General features: G+C 58.8%; 1 protein-coding gene across 4 annotated transcripts in view; it reads left to right on the forward strand.

Annotated features, from left to right (window-relative positions):
• Positions 1–15351, forward strand: part of ADCY3 (adenylate cyclase 3) — a 90362-nt gene that overhangs the window by 60718 nt on the left and 14293 nt on the right. For 3 of the 4 annotated variants that reach the window (XM_045010267.1, XM_045010270.1, XM_045010271.1), the window contains exons 3-10: positions 2083–2213; positions 4100–4211; positions 6608–6735; positions 8531–8689; positions 11196–11358; positions 11861–11980; positions 12432–12574; positions 14372–14533. In XM_045010267.1, coding sequence (XP_044866202.1) covers positions 2083–2213; positions 4100–4211; positions 6608–6735; positions 8531–8689; positions 11196–11358; positions 11861–11980; positions 12432–12574; positions 14372–14533 — 1118 coding nt within the window. The remainder of the gene's footprint in view (positions 1–2082; positions 2214–4099; positions 4212–6607; positions 6736–8530; positions 8690–11195; positions 11359–11860; positions 11981–12431; positions 12575–14371; positions 14534–15351) is intronic. The other variant, XM_045010269.1, reaches the window with a different exon arrangement.

Genomic DNA, 15351 nt, shown 5'->3' on the forward strand with positions numbered 1-15351 from the left:
GCCACAAACCCGAGGCAGAAGGGCTGTGTAGTGCAGTGTGGACACATTAGCAAAGCTATGAGACCCAGGTATACAACGCAGTGTGGATGCTCAAGCCCAGGGTAGGAAACCCCAAGTCCACAAGCCAGGGTCCCACAGACCCAGTGCAGACATACCCTCAGTGACTCGGTGTCAGAGCTCTGAGTCTAATGCCTGTGCCATGAAACCATCCTTCTTAATTTTAAGGCTTTAAATTAAACTGCAAGCTTTTGAGGCCGGAACTATCTTTTTATTCCACGTGTGTACAGTGGGGCCTTGATCCCTGACAGGTGCCTTTAGACACCGCTGTAATATGATACCAGCAAATTATTAATAACAGCGTTGCTGATGAGTCATAAAACGCCCCCTCCACAAATCCCAAAGCAATCAATTCTTCATCAGATGACAGCTCCTCCCCCACCCGCCCGCCAAAGTGCCAAATCTTTGTGTCTTGTAACCCATCCTGATGGAGGCTAAACCCATCTTCCTCTAGCCCGTGGCTTCCTCCATGGTTCAGTGATGGAAGTTCCTGTGTTTCTGTAGCCTGCGCCGAGGGTTAAGTTGGCTGGAAAGCTGTTCGTGACCATGCTCCGTCCTGTTTCCTCCCTCTTGCCTGCCAGAAATGGCTCCCTTAGTAGCGGAAATATAAACCTGCCCAAATGTCTGGCACTCTTTGGAGTTCCAACCCCGGAGGGTGAGCACGAGTGGGATTCTGGCTTTGAAACTGCATCCGGTGTCCCTGAGCGGGAGATTACTGTCGAGAGGCTGTTTATGCTCACATTAGCCAGGGGCTGCATAACACGCCCCAAACCAGCACGCGGCTCGGGAGATAACACACTGCCCCTTTGTCCAGCCCGGCGATGAACCTGGGCTAAAAGGAGCTTGTGGCTTCAGTTCATTTCCCCCTGTCTGCTAGGGCATGTCACAAAATGAGCCCCCCAAGCAAGGCAGGGTGGGGTTCCTGCTAGTCACCACACCTCGTAATGTGGTACTTGGGGATGAGATCTCTGGGGCAGGGACCTCAGGCCAGATCCTGGCTCCTGCAGCTTTGCATGTATGTGGCAACACAAAAGCCTCCAGAAAGCTGGCTCAGCCTGTGATTTGCTGCAGGGTGTGGAAATCTCCAGGTGGCCAAGGGCCAGGAGTAGCCTGAATCCAGGGTGGCTTACGCCATGAACCTCCAGTGCCTGAGCTAAAGGACGAAGTTTGTTGGGCTGGAGGCAGTAGTGGACGCATATGAACCGACCGCTAGTGAGGGAGAGAGGGTGGGGGTTGCCATTCACTGCAGCAGGAGCAAGTGAGGGGCGGGGGTCTCGCCAGACTAGCCGCTGAATCAGGACTTTGGGGTTTGGCCTGCGGGGGCGGACAGGGGTAGCGTACAGTGCCAATGTCATGAGGGGAAAGCAGCAGGGGCTGGACAGTGCGTGCGGGACAGAGAATGCTGCCTTGTGAAGGGGAATTCTTATGCTGCTGTGTGTTAAGCAGTGAAGCCTGGCTTGTCTCCAGTTCCCCCAGACACACACTCTTCCCGCTGCCCTGCTCATTGTCACTGCGTCAGCGGGGTCGTGTCTCTAGTGGACAGAGCACTGCACCGGGGCTCAGGAGACCTTGGAGCTATTCCTGACTCTGCCACTGGCCTGTTGGCTCTCCTTGGGCAAGTCACATTGCTGTTCTGGGCCTCAGTTTCCCTATGTGTAAAATGGGGATAATGATGCTGACCTCCTTTGTAAAGCACATTGAGATCTGCGGCTGAGAAGTGCCGGGGGGATATTATTACTATGGGTCTTTATCACAGAAGCAGACTGGCACAACTGGCCCCTGCCACAAGCCCCACAGCCCATCCCAGAGGCACAGCTAGTCCCAGCTGCTTGGGCTGGCTTGACCCGTGTGAGTGTGTGATGCCGGCCAATTGTATAATCGAACCCTGGGGATTTCTATTGTGGCTACGAGTCTAAATGAATCCACTTGGCTGGCAGCTCTATCCTGGAACCTGCTGAGAATACGGGGCTTTGCTTTGATCTGCCCTGAGCTCTGATTATCCTCTTCCTCTTCCCTCCACCTCAGGAACGGCTGATGCTTTCCATCCTGCCCAAGCACGTGGCAGATGAGATGCTAAAGGACATGAAGAAGGACCCGAGCCAGAAAGAGATGCAGCAGTTTAACACCATGTACATGTACCGCCATGAGAATGTCAGGTAAAGGACACGCCTTGCTCCATGGGTGGAGGGTTGATCTCCACGTGAGACATCACTTTTATCATGGTCACCTTGTCAGCACTCAATTCAGTGAGGAAAAATGCGCATTGGAAGGAATAATATGAACGACCTATGTGTATTTCTGGGGGTTACATTAATTGTAACCACGCAGGGAAAAAAACTGGGCTCCAGAAAGTCCAGGGCTCAGCGTCACCAAGCACACGAGATGTCAGGCTGCACAAAGAGTGGGATGAAGGATAAGACCGAGGCTCTTTTAGTGCCATTTTGTAAACCAGTGGGGAATGCTCCCCTGCTGCACTGCGGCCGGTTCTGGGCACCCCTCTGCCAAAGGGGGACAGAGCAGAAACAGGGAATTCAGAGATGGGCAGACGTCTGTATGAGGAGTGAGGGGAAGAGCTGGGATGGTGTGACTGGGAGAGGAGAGGAGTAAGGAGGGATATGACTGGGGTACGCTGGGCTTGCTGACTGCTCTCTCCAGCCCAAGAAGGACTGAGATCATCACACCGAGAAGCTGGATCAGGCCCTTTCTCTCAAGGCTCCATGGATCAGTGGCACCAAGAATCTTCAGCAAAACCCCAAAATAAACAATTCAGCATAAACCCAACAGCTAAGCCAGGTCCTTTTTCCTGGCCCGGCGGCTGTGCCAGAGTCTTACTCCTCCAGGCAGCCCTGCCCCAGTCCTCCTAGAGGCTGTCTGCCTGGGAGTCCCCCCACTCCAGGGCCTGCCACCTGCAGCTCTCCTGTGTCCCTGAGCTCTGTCAACTTTATGGGAATCTGGTGTTCATCAGGCAGTCACTGGGGCTCTGCCTCAGAACGGGGCTGGCTGGCCCTAGGCTCCTGGGCCTTTAAAGGGGCAGCCCACCCTGTTACATACATAAAATAATGAATGGGGTGGAGGAGGTATATTGGGCACTCTGTCATAATGCAAGAACAAAGGGGCATTCAGTGAATTTGAAAGGCAACTGGCTTAAAGCTGATAAAGGAGCTGGCTGTCCTATGCAATGTATAATTAACCAGTGGAACTTACTGCCACAAGGTATCACCAAGAACACAAGCTTAGTAGGATTCCAGAAAAGGCCAGACATTTGAGGACAATGAGAAAATTCACATTTGATAGGATGGGAAAAAAATGTGTAAGCAGGTATATAAACCCTCATGCTTCAGGGCATGCACCAACTCCCAAGTGATGGGGTCAGGAAGAAACACCCCCTCCCCCAAGGTAATTCCATTATCATTCGTGGTGGGGCTTCTTGCGCCTTCGTCTGAAGCAGCTGGTGCGGGGCAATGTCAGAGAGAGGGTAATGGACTAGATGAAGCTGGTCTGATCCAGTAGGGCAGTTCTTATGTTCCTGGGAAAGCTCCAAGATTCCTTGGCATGAGGGGAACGGGGTGGGATATTTCACTGTCAGAAAGCCGTGGAGAATAAACGGCAGGGAAAAATCTGACCCTGGACTGCCTCAAAACTACTAGGTCTTCAGCATCGCTGCTGCCTCTGATTCTGGCTTTCTCCACATTCTTCTGAGTGGCCTGTCATCCATATGGTGCTGCCATTGACCCAGTTACACCAGGCTGGCAAGTCTCCCTCTGGGCAGCTGGATGGCTACAGGAGGAGTGGGGAGGTCTGTGCATTGTTCCTGAGTGGAGGCCGGCTCTGGGCGATAGTCGCATTGGAACAATTTCCCAAGGGTCGTGGTGGATTCTCCATCACTGGCAGTCTGTACACCAGGACTGGCTGTTTTTCTAACAGGTCTCTGGCCTGTGCTACACAGGGGCTCAGACTAGACGATCACTGTGGTCTCCCTTCTGGCCTTGGAATCTGTGAGACCAACTCATGTTTTCTGGCTTGTGTTCTCTTCTTTTCCCAGCATCCTCTTTGCTGACATAGTTGGCTTCACCCAGTTGTCGTCCTCCTGCAGCGCCCATGAGCTGGTGAAGCTGCTGAACGAGCTCTTTGCTCGCTTCGACAAGCTGGCAGCGGTACGTACGCCCACGCAGCGCCTGTCAGTCTGGACGCTCTGGTTCACAACCGGCTCCGGAGAGCCTGGCAGGCTCAGTACACCACAGCAAACACAAGCCTCACAGGAGGTCAGAGCTTCTCTGCCACCCGAGTCTCCCCTGGGCTCAGCAGGGTCTGGGAGTGCTATGGTGGCAGAGCAAGCAGGCTTCGCTCCTTGCCCACGGGAGGAGCCGTGCTGGTGAGCTCCAGAGGGGGTCACGTCTGCCCATCCCCGTGCAGAGTGAAGCTCACCAAGACGTGAGGCCTAGGCCTTTCACCTCCTGGTCACCTCAGCCTCCACCTGGCAGTGAGTGAACCTTGCTGCCACGCGGTGGCTGTTAGCTGGGTTTGGTGGGTCTCGGCCGAGTTCCCCGTGGCCAGGGGTTCGCACAGCAAAAGCTGCCACCACTCTGGACACCATCAGCCTCCATGGCGGCGGCCTCTGTGTAAAGGCCAAGGTCTGAATGAGCCTCGGAGACGGAACTCCCCTCTGACTCCTCCAGGGCAAGCGGGAGGCCTGCTGAGTGGAGGGACACTGCGGCTTCTTGGGCATTGTCGGTTTGGGGGATGAATAGGGGGCCCCTGGGCTGTCACTGCAGCCCTGAGACCAAGGAAAGGTTCAGCCTGTGGAGGACTAGCCCCAGAGTGAGCGTAAGGAGCAGCCCTGCCCTGCCTGCACAGGGAGAAGTGCCCTCCCCGGGGTGCCTGACACCCGCAGGCCTCACCCTCAGTAACGCCACACAGACTGCAAAAGGGGCTCCCCCGCCAGTGCAGAGCTGGCGTAAGGGCGTCTCACCAGCCCTGCTCCCAGCAGCTCAGGGCTGTGTCTGGAGTGCAGTGTGCCAGGGCTGTTCGCTGTTCCCTAGAGGCCAGGAAGCTGACTGCCCGGGGGCTGCTCTAAGTTACACTGGGGGCTGGGCAGGGTCCTTCATGGCCCCAGAATACAGGGAGTGCAGAGGTGGCTAATAGTTACCTTAACCCCTCCATCCTTGTGCCCCTGAGTGTAACTGAGAATCGAGCCCTGCAGCCCCGGGCCCTGGCGGGGCTGTTTTCCCAGCAGCACTGAGCTGTGCCCTGCTGCCGGGAAAACTGCCTGCCACCCTTATCCTTGCGGGAGGGAGAGGAATGGAAAATGAGTTTATTTCTGCATGCCCTGGGGATGAGTCCTTGGACTCAGGTCAAACCCTGCGCCTGCTGCTGCTGCTGCATGGGAAAGCGCTGTGGGTGTGAAGCAGGGCAAGCAGCAGAGGAGATGGGGAAAGCCATGTTAACCATAAAGGGAGAAACATTTTCATTTCATGTCAGCCCAGCCTAAACTCTGAGTCAGTACCGGGAAGGGGAGCGAAAGGGGGAAGAGGAGAGAGACAGAGGAGGAGGGAGAGTTGGCGAGGTCAGGAACAAAGGAATGCGGAGGGAGGAGAGCGGCACTGAAAGAGGCAGTGGAAGGGGAAGAAGGGAGAGGAAAACCAGAGACCCAATTCACCCTTGTGAATCCAGACTGGCACTTGCCTTTACACTGGGGTAACTGGGAGCCGAAGTTTGCCTGCGTATGTGCGGCGCATTGCCCAGAGCACTGCAGCTAGTAAGCCCAGCCCCTGCCACGGGGAGCACGGGGAATTCATAACATACTAAAGCCAGTCACCGTAACCTCATGATGAGCTGAATCAAGTTGGAGCAGTGCAGCCTGGGGGCAGAGCGCAGGCCTGGGGGCAGGTCAGTGCCTTTCCCAAACGGTGGAGAAGGGCAAGTCACGACCAATGTTGCTGACAAGGTCAGATATCAGTATTTCCAACCCCAATTGTTCAAAAATCCTGAGTCTGGCTCACCAGAAAGCATGCGATTGGCTTTAAACTCATGAGATTGTGTAAAAATAAGAGATTTGGCATTCTTTTTATTTGCCTTCTGCTTTTTGAGCCTTTAGGGGTGCCCTGGGGTCACATTTTGAAGCTGTCTCCACAGCCACGAGGGCTAGAAACTTACTTTTTCTGTAAGAATGAAGGCTGAAATCATCCCGCGTCCACCTGACTCCAGGAGCTGGGGCTTTAAAGAAAACAATAATTATTATGAGACTCCTGACAAAATCATGAGTCAGCAGCACTAGGATATTCACAGAGCAGCGCTGGATTGCTGGGTGGAGAGGGTGGGGCTGGGGTGTTTCCTTCAGGGTGGAGACGGAAGGATTTGGGTGTACGTGAGTGGAGAGACCCTGGCTCCAGGGGCAGCGTGGAAGGAGGTGCAGAGAGGGGAGGTGGTGGGGATGGCAGACACAAGGGCTGGCAGAGCATAGAAGGTGGGAACGCAGAGATGTAGATAGGAGCCTCTCTCCCAGCCATTACCATGTGGAGGTCACATGTTGTGCTTCCCCCTGTTCTCTCAGCAACACCACCAGCTGCGCATCAAGATCCTCGGAGACTGCTATTACTGTATCTGTGGGCTGCCGGACTACCGCGAGGACCACGCCGTCTGCTCCATCATGATGGGACTGGCCATGGTGGAAGCCATATCGTAAGTGCTGCTCCCTTCGTCCCTTACTCTTCATTCTTGGGATAGATAAGCATTTCCCCAGCCCCGTCGCTTCGCTGTAAATGAGCAGCGCTCACGGGGCTCCTTTAGCCTGTTCTGCATCATGACTTGGGGTCCACCCATCATGCCTCTTCCCTCCCCGTGGCCAGCGCTGTCTGTTATGGCTGCTCTGGGCCGATGGCAGCTTTGTCCCATTGTGACTTAGGGAGCGCACGCTTGTGTGTGTTTAGATGTGCAGCCTTCCTTTTGCGCTAACAAAGTTTCCTACATGTGATTTCCCTGTTGTGTTTTTTAAAGGATTGAAGAAGGGGTGGGGGAACAAGACTGAATTAAAAATAAGTCCCCTGGCTTTAGTATTGCGGGATTGCACAAGTGTGCAGCACCACAGGGTTTGAATTGACGAGCGCACGTACACATGAAAACTAGCTGTAGCATATACAGAGCTGCGGTAAGTACGAGATGGGATTTTTAGGGGAAGAGATGGGATTTTCAAAGGCACCTAGAAGATTTAGGTGGCCAAACCCTTTGAAAATCCCAGCCTAGGTAACTCAGGACTCCCTAACCAGTGATTAGGGTGCTAGCTTTAGAGTTGGGAGAGCTGAGTTCAAGTCTCTGCTCTGCCACAGCTGCCCTGTATGACCTTGGGCAAGTCACTTACCCGTTCTGTACCTCAGTTTTCCATCTGTGCGATGGGGTTCATAGCCCATCCTTGCCTTACAAGAGTATTGGAAGGATAAGTACATTGAAAATTGCTAAGTAGCCAGACAGGATGGGGCCAGATATATATGTAATATGGAAAAAGTGGTATTTTTACCCCTGTCCTATAATTGAAAAACATTTGAAGAGATTTTTTTGCACCAAAATTCACCTTTGAGCTGAGAGCAGGGATTGAAAATTTCAGCCAAAAGAAAGATTTATTGAAAGCTTTGCACAAGGGTTAATTATGGGAGTTATAATGAAAGCTGGTTTGCAATGAGGATCCCTGGGGGCACATTGCCTAATGGTTAGAGCAGAGGTCTACACGTCAGGAGTGCTGGGGTCTGGTCCGGAGTCTCCTGCTAACTCACTGCATGACCTTGGGGAAGTGCCTCTCTGTAAAATGGGATTAATGACAGGTAACATGCTCGAAGGCATCTGAAGTGACGTGGGACGTTCCTTTGACGTTGAAGACACGTGAGTGTTTTTGACCAGGTTGCCTGATATGCACCACCCGAGGAAGGTGGGTTGTGAGGGTTAGTTCATTGGTGACTTTACACCAGAGGAAGATCTGGCCCCTAGCATGTCTGTGCGTGAATCAGGGGCGACTCCAGGCCACAGCACGCCAAGCGCGTGCTTGGGGCGGCATGCTGCGGGGAGCGCTCTGCCGGTCGCCGGGAGGGTGGCAGGAGGCTCCGGTGGACCTCCCGCAGGCGTGCCTGCGGAGGGTCCGCTGGTCCCGCACGGCTTCGATGGAGCATCCGCAGTCATGCCTGCGGGAGGTCCACCGGAGCCGCGGGACCAGCGGACCCTCCGCAGGCACGTCTGCGGGAGGTCCACCAGAGCCGTGGGACCGGCGACCAGCAGAGCGCCCCCCGCGGCGTGCCGCCGTGCTTGGGGCGGCGAAATGGCTAGAGCCGCCCCTGGCGTGAATGTGTCAGCAGGGGCCAGACTCCACTAGACCAGCATCAATCCTCGTGTCTTCGGTGGGGCCTCTCCTGATTGGATCTGTCCCAGTATCTCTGAATTCTGTGTTGGGGTGAGGCTCAGCTGTGTGACCCCTGCTGTCCCTCTCCCAAAGCTACGTGCGAGAGAAGACCAAAACGGACGTGGACATGCGGGTGGGGGTCCACAGCGGCACGGTGCTGGGTGGCGTGCTGGGCCAGAAGCGCTGGCAGTACGATGTCTGGTCCACAGACGTCACGGTGGCTAACAAGATGGAGGCCGGCGGCATCCCAGGGTGAGTATCTCCAGGTGGACGGACAGGCTGAGCCTCGGCAAGGGGGGTGGGGAAGCCTGCAGCAGCTAGACAGCATCAGGGCCGAAGGGGTGTCGGTCCATCTCCGTCCACTAGCCCTGACATTCACCTTAAACGTGCCCTGTGTCTCCACTGCTCCAGCCCTGATGTGGCTTGTTTTGGGGTCCCTCTGGCTAACCTCGGTGATACCAGTGCCGGTGCTTCCCCAGGGCTTCACCGAGGGAGGGCAGGAGCATGAGACCCCATCAGTAAGGCTACGTTTTAGTCACGGGTATTTTAAATAAAAGTCATGGACAGGTCACAGACAGTAAACAAAAATTCACAGCCCGTGACCTGTCCATGACTTGTACTATATACCCCTAACTAAACCTTGGGCCGGGGGACGTGGGTGCTCTGAGGGGGCAGTCCACGGGTGCTGGGAGGGGGTGGTCTGGGACCCCCGCTGGCGCTGGGGGGTGGGAGGGTTGGCAGGGCTGGCAGGCTCCCTACCCGGCTCCGACCAGCATGTCCCTGCAGCGCCTAGGAGGAGGGGCGGCCAGGGTCTCCGCGCGCTGCTCCTGCCACAAGTGCTGACTCTGAAGCTCCCATTGGCCGGGAACCACGGAGCCCCCTGGCCCCTCTGCCTAGGAGCTGCAGGGACATGCCAGTGGGAGTCGGGGAGCCCCCCCCCGCAGGTAAGCACTGCCCTGCACTCCGAACCCCTGTCCCCTCCCACACACCCAAACTGCTGCTGCTGCAGAAGTCACAGAGGTCACGGAAAGTCACAGAATCCGTGACTTCAGTGACCTCCGTGGCAGACAAGCAGCCTTACCATAAGGGCACCGTCTGTCTCAGAGTCACTGCATTCCCCTCCCCTTGGTCTTTGTTAATAACAACACCTAACGCTGTGCAGGACTTGGCCGTGCCTCCGTTCAACTCCATTGGCTGCACTGGGAGCAGGATCCTGGCCAAAAAGAGCAGAATCCTGATCCTGTCAGCTCCCCGCAAGCAGGAGCTGTGTCTAGGACCCGGCCAGTTCTTGCCCCCTTGGGTCCCACTCAGTCCCATCTGGCGCCCAGTGCAGGATTGGTCCCCATGGCACATCAGTAGGGTTTTGTGCAGTCAAGTTTTACATGTCCCAGGTGACGTTCTTCTCCCTTCTTGGTGTGATCTGAGGGAGGGGCCAGGAGCTGGCAGAGACAGAAAGGTGGAGCCCATCAAGAGGGCAGGCTGGGGGGAGCAGAGCACCTTCCAGAAATCCCAGCCTGCCTTGCCCCCAGCAGCCAGAAGTGGCCGTAATAACCTAGCCAGGCTCCCATGTGGTAAACATCCCAGGGCCACATTTGGAGCCAGTTGAAGTCAATGGGATTAAATTCTGCTAGAGTATTTCCCAGAGCCCCCCAATGTGCTATAAAACCCCCAGAGGGGTAGGAAATATTTACCGGAGCTCCGCTCCAGACAGCTCTGGCGGAATTCAAGCCCTGGGAGTCACTCGCGCTGCATTTGTTACACGGGCGATCCCTGTGGGCTGGGGGGCGTGGGGGTGTCCCATGGTAACCGGCCAGGCCTGGGGGAGCGGGGAGGTCTCCGGAAGGACGGTGACTCTGGTTTGGAAGCATTTCCTCTGTGGCCGGGCGCCCTGCAGGCAAATACAGCACAGCTCTCGCGGTCTTGTCACCGCTAAGAAATCACAGCCATGGGGAAAGGAGCAGCCAAGTGCAGCCGGCTGGAAAGCCACGAGGGTAACAAATCTGCTTTCTCCCGCTGGGGTCAGCAGCAGCGCCCTGGGTCTGCCTGGGCGGAGATGCCAGGATTGGTTATTAATAACAAGAATAGCCATTTAGAAGGAGCGACCGCCCTGAGGCGCTGGGAAATCGGCGGAGACAGCCAGACGCCTTGGAAGGGACTCTGAGCAAACCTCACCTTGCAACCCCCCCACGTGGGCTCCAGACTTGGATTCCCCACCTGGCGGCTGGAGCCAAATGGGGCCTCGTCGCAATAACCGGGGAGGGTCCCGTGGGCAAGGCGGGAGGTGTCCCACGCCCTGGCTCCCGCTGGCTGGCTGATTGCGCCCCACCCATCCCGGCCCAGAGTCAGCAGGCAGAGTGCCGTGTCCTTAACAGGCCAGGCTGTTGTGAGAACACCAGCCCCTTGTTCCCGCCCCACTGCTGGGCTCCCAGTCTGCTTCTGCTGCCCCAGCCGCCAGCGGGTCAGGTCCTGGCTGCATCTGCCACTGCTCTTCTGCCCACCCCCCGCCGAGACATGGGCCTTTGCTTTGCTCAATCCATTCCCACCTTCCCCATGGAAACCAGTCGCTGCTGGGACCCAGGCTTCTCCCTGGTAGCTCAGTCCTGCCTCCGTCCCCAGGGGATGAAGGGGGCGAGGGGCTTTGTGCGGATCCCTCAATACCTTCGCCAAACGTCCTCCCCGAAACCTGCTGAGTTCTGCCCGGGGCTGGCACGAAGGCAGCGGGGGCCTTACTGATGTCTGCTTCCCACCTGGCCCACAGGCGTGTGCACATCTCCCAGAGCACCATGGACTGCTTGAAAGGGGAGTTCGAGGTGGAGCCCGGTGAGGGGGGGACACGGTGCGAGTACCTGAAGGAGAAGGGGATCGTCACGTACCTCATCGTGGTGCCCAAGCAGCCCCTCAAGAATGGGATCAACGGAGTGGTGAGTAACCTCCCTCCTCCTCCAGCTCCTTTCATCTCCGCTGTTGCCGCCCCCTGTTCCGTGGCCTGCCCTGGGCTCCGATCTCCGGCTTGCGAAGGCCTGTCTCCATTTCTGCCCTTCTCACGCATGCCAAGAGGTGTGAACGCGTGGCCCCATCCTCCTCTCTCCTGGCTCCCCATGCCTGTGAGCCTCTGATTCTAAAACCTTCAGCACTCCTGTCCCTTTCCTAAAGAGACTTGATCCGTCTCTGCCGCCCGTAACTTCTGCTGCTCCTTAATAACCACCCTACGTCTTCCTCTGCTCCAGTCACGCGCTCCCCTCCAAGACACCCCCTCTTTCCCATGCTGGTAGCCTTGTGGGTGAATCTCACCCCATGCAGCGGGACCAGCATGAGGCCTCGGCAGCACGGGCAGGAAACAGGATGCCGCATCCCGAGTCGTCCCCCCTTCTTACGGCCCTCGGTCCCGGTGGCTGAATTCCCACCTGCTCCTTTGTGTTCTAGAAGCTGTCCCTGACGTCCTCCCATGGGAACTCCCCGCTGCTGATCAACACCAAGGAGTGTAACGGCAGCATCAACACCACCTGCACCACGCCCGACGAGGCCGAGGAGCTGGACACCAGGGTGAGAGCCGCCCTGGGGAGAGGGGAGGCTGGGGAGGGGAGCACGGGGCTACGCCCGGGCGTTCAGAGCTGCAGCAGGCTCGAGGGTGAGCACACGGGGCGGGTTTGCTCACCCTGTCGAATTCCGACACAAGGAGAAGGGCGACAGCTACTTGGGCCTTGTACTCCTCTGCCGGGATATGACTGGAACTGGGCACAGTGACCCTCGCCCGTGTGGGGGAGGGGTGGGGCATTACGACGATTGAGGGGCCAGGTCCTGAGCTGGTGGAAATGGGCCGGGCTGCATGGAAGTCTTCGGAGCAAGGCCCATTTACACCTGCTGGGGATCTGGCCCAGGCTGGCCAGCGGCGTTCAAGAGGAGACGGCCTGTTTCTCAGGGTGCACTTCTGGTTTTGTCAGCCGGTGACCCCAGGGGTTTGCCTTCGTCTGACTCTCACCTCCCCCCTTGCCAGGTGGTGAACCCCTCCTTCCCCAACCCCCGCCGGCGCCTGCGCCTGCGCGACCTGGCCGAGAGAGTCGTCGACGCCTCGCAGAACGAGCAGGAGCTCAACAACCTGCTCAACGAAGCCCTGCTGGAGAGGGAGTCTGTGCAGGCGTGAGTGGCCCCAGCCCCCCAGTGCAGCCCGGCTACAGGGACCAGCCCCAGCCCCCAAGCATCACAGGGGCTCCCCAGTGCAGCCCGGCTACAGGGACCAGCCCCAGCCCCCCCGGGTCACAGGGGCTCCCCAGTGCAGCCCGGCTACAGGGACCAGCCCCAGCCCCCCCGGGTCATGGGGGCTCCCCAGTGCAGCCCGGCTACAGGGACCAGCCCCAGCCCCCCCGGGTCATGGGGGCTCCCCAGTGCAGCCCGGTTACAGGGACCAGCCCCCCTGGGTCACGGGGGCTCCCCAGTGCGGCCCTGGTACAGGGACCAGCCCCAGCCCCCCAGCATCATGGGGGCTCCCCAGTGCAGCCTGGCTACAGGGACCAGCCCCACAGCGTCACAGGGGCTCCCTAGTGCAGCCCGGCTACAGGGACCAGTCCCACCCCGCCTGGGTCACAGGGGCTCCCCAGTGCAGCCCGGCTACAGGGACCAGCCCCAGCCCCCCAGGTCACAGGGGCTCCCCAGTGCAGCCTGGCTACAGGGACCCAGCCCCAGCCCCCCAGTGTCACAGGTGCTCCCCAGTGCAGCCTGGCTACAGGGACCCAGCCCCCCAGGTCACAGGGGCTCCCCAGTGCAGCCTGGCTACAGGGACCAGCCCCAGCCCCCCAGTGTCACAGGGGCTCCCCAGTGCAGCCCGGCTACAGGGACCAGCCCCAGCCCCCCAGTGTCACAGGGGCTCCCCAGTGCAGCCTGGCTACAGGGACCAGCCCCAGCCCCCCCGGGTCACAGGGGCTCCCCAGTGCAGCCTGGCTACAGGGACCAGCCCCAGCCCCCCAGTGTCACAGGGGCTCCCCAGTGCAGCCCGGCTACAGGGACCAGCCCCAGCCCCCCAGTGTCACAGGGGCTCCCCAGTGCAGCCTGGCTACAGGGACCCAGCCCCAGCCCCCCAGGTCACAGGGGCTCCCCAGTGCAGCCTGGCTACAGGGACCAGCCCCAGCCCCCCAGGTCACAGGGGCTCCCCAGTGCAGACCGGCTACAGGGACCAGCCCCAGCCCCCCAGGTCACAGGGGCTCCCCAGTGCAGACCGGCTACAGGGACCAGCCCCAGCCCCCCAGGTCACAGGGGCTCCCCAGTGCAACCTGGCTACAGGGACCAGCCCCAGCCCCCCAGGTCACAGGGGCTCCCCAGTGCAGCCCGGCTACAGGGACCAGCCCCAGCCCCTCCATGTCATGGGGGTGCTGGCCAGTGCAGCCCGGTTACAGGGACCAGCCCCACCCCGCCTGGGTCACAGGGGCTCCCCAGTGCAGCCTGGCTACAGGGACCAGCCCCAGCCCCTCCATGTCATGGGAGTGCTGGCCAGTGCAGCCCTGCTGGGACCTGCCCAGAGACTAGCTGGGCTGCAGTGGATCTGCTCTCCTTGCACCGCTGACGGGTCCCATGCACGACGTATCAGCCGGCCCGGTGGTGCCCTGGGAACAGCGGCTGCGTACGGTGTGTGCCTCAAACAGCACCAGGATGCCATTGATTGAAGGTGCTGTTCCTCTCCCTCCCCCTATGGGGGCTGTACCCTTTGCCCCCAGATACCCTGTCCTCTCCCACAAATCCTCCCCCTCTCTCCTGGATGCTGCAGGGATCCTCTTCCTCTCCCCTCCCCCCAGGGGTGCTCTTTCCCCCGGCCCTCGCTTCTCTCCACATGGTGATGGCAATGCCCTTGCAGCAGCCCCCCGGCAGAGTGAGGACCCTCCCTCTCCTTTTCCCCTTTGCCCACGGCCTCCAGCGTCTCACCGGGGTTCGCGGTGTCTCCGGCAGGCTGAAGGGGAAATACACCTACCGCCTCTCCATGCGCTTCATCAACCCGGAGATGGAGACGCGCTACTCCGTGGAGAAGGAGAAGCAGAGCGGGGCCGCCTTCAGCTGCTCCTGCGTGGTGCTCTTCTTCACCGCCCTGGTGGAGATCTTAATCGATCCCTGGTGAGCAGGTCGACTGGGGCGAGGAGCAGGGGCTCTGTCTGTACAGCCCCTGGCACAATGGGGCTCTGCGCTGGGAATACCCGCCCCCGCCCCTCACCCTGGGCAGAGTTGTAGAATGGGCCCAGCGCATCACTCCCTAGACATATTCCCCCAGAGGCCTGGTTGATTCCTCCTGGGCTGGGCTTCTGTGTGGCCGTATTCAGCTGAGGTGTCCTAGAAAGCCAGGGAGGCCGGGGTGAGCAGGCCTGGCTCCCAGAAGGTGTGTGTGGCAGGGAGATGGAGCAAGTACAAGGCAGGCAGCGGCAGTTAAAGCTTCCCCAGCATCATCCTGCTCCAGAGCCTCAGCTCTGACCTAGAGGGAGCAGCTCTTGGGAGGCACTGGGCTTTCTCTCCATGGCCTGCGGGGTCCTTGCCCTCTGGGTGGAGACTGCCAGCCGGGATGCTGACTGCGGGGGTGGCCTATATCATGGGAACCCCAGATCCTCAGGGACTGGGCTGAGACCTCCCCCAAACTCATTTCACACAGGCCACTCCACAGCCATCCGTCTTGAATGACTCTTGCCAGGCTGCAGCAGGGGCCGTGGCTGTGGAAAGTTTCCTGAGCCCTCGGCCCCCAGGTTTTCCCTTTTTCTCTCTGGCTGCGTTTGGGCTCTCCCGGGAGCAGCCGCCGTGGGAAGTCCAGCCGGCCAGCGGGTCGTTTGCCGGGCGAGAGCCGCCAGCTGTGGGAGCGAAGCCGTAGCCACCCTGCTGAGAGCGCGGTGGGGGCACAGCACTGCAGCTCGTCCTTGCTACGTCCTATTGACAATCGCCTCTGCCCA

The sequence above is a fragment of the Mauremys mutica genome, chromosome 3, assembly GCF_020497125.1.
Source record: "Mauremys mutica isolate MM-2020 ecotype Southern chromosome 3, ASM2049712v1, whole genome shotgun sequence".
NCBI lineage: Eukaryota > Metazoa > Chordata > Testudines > Geoemydidae > Mauremys > Mauremys mutica.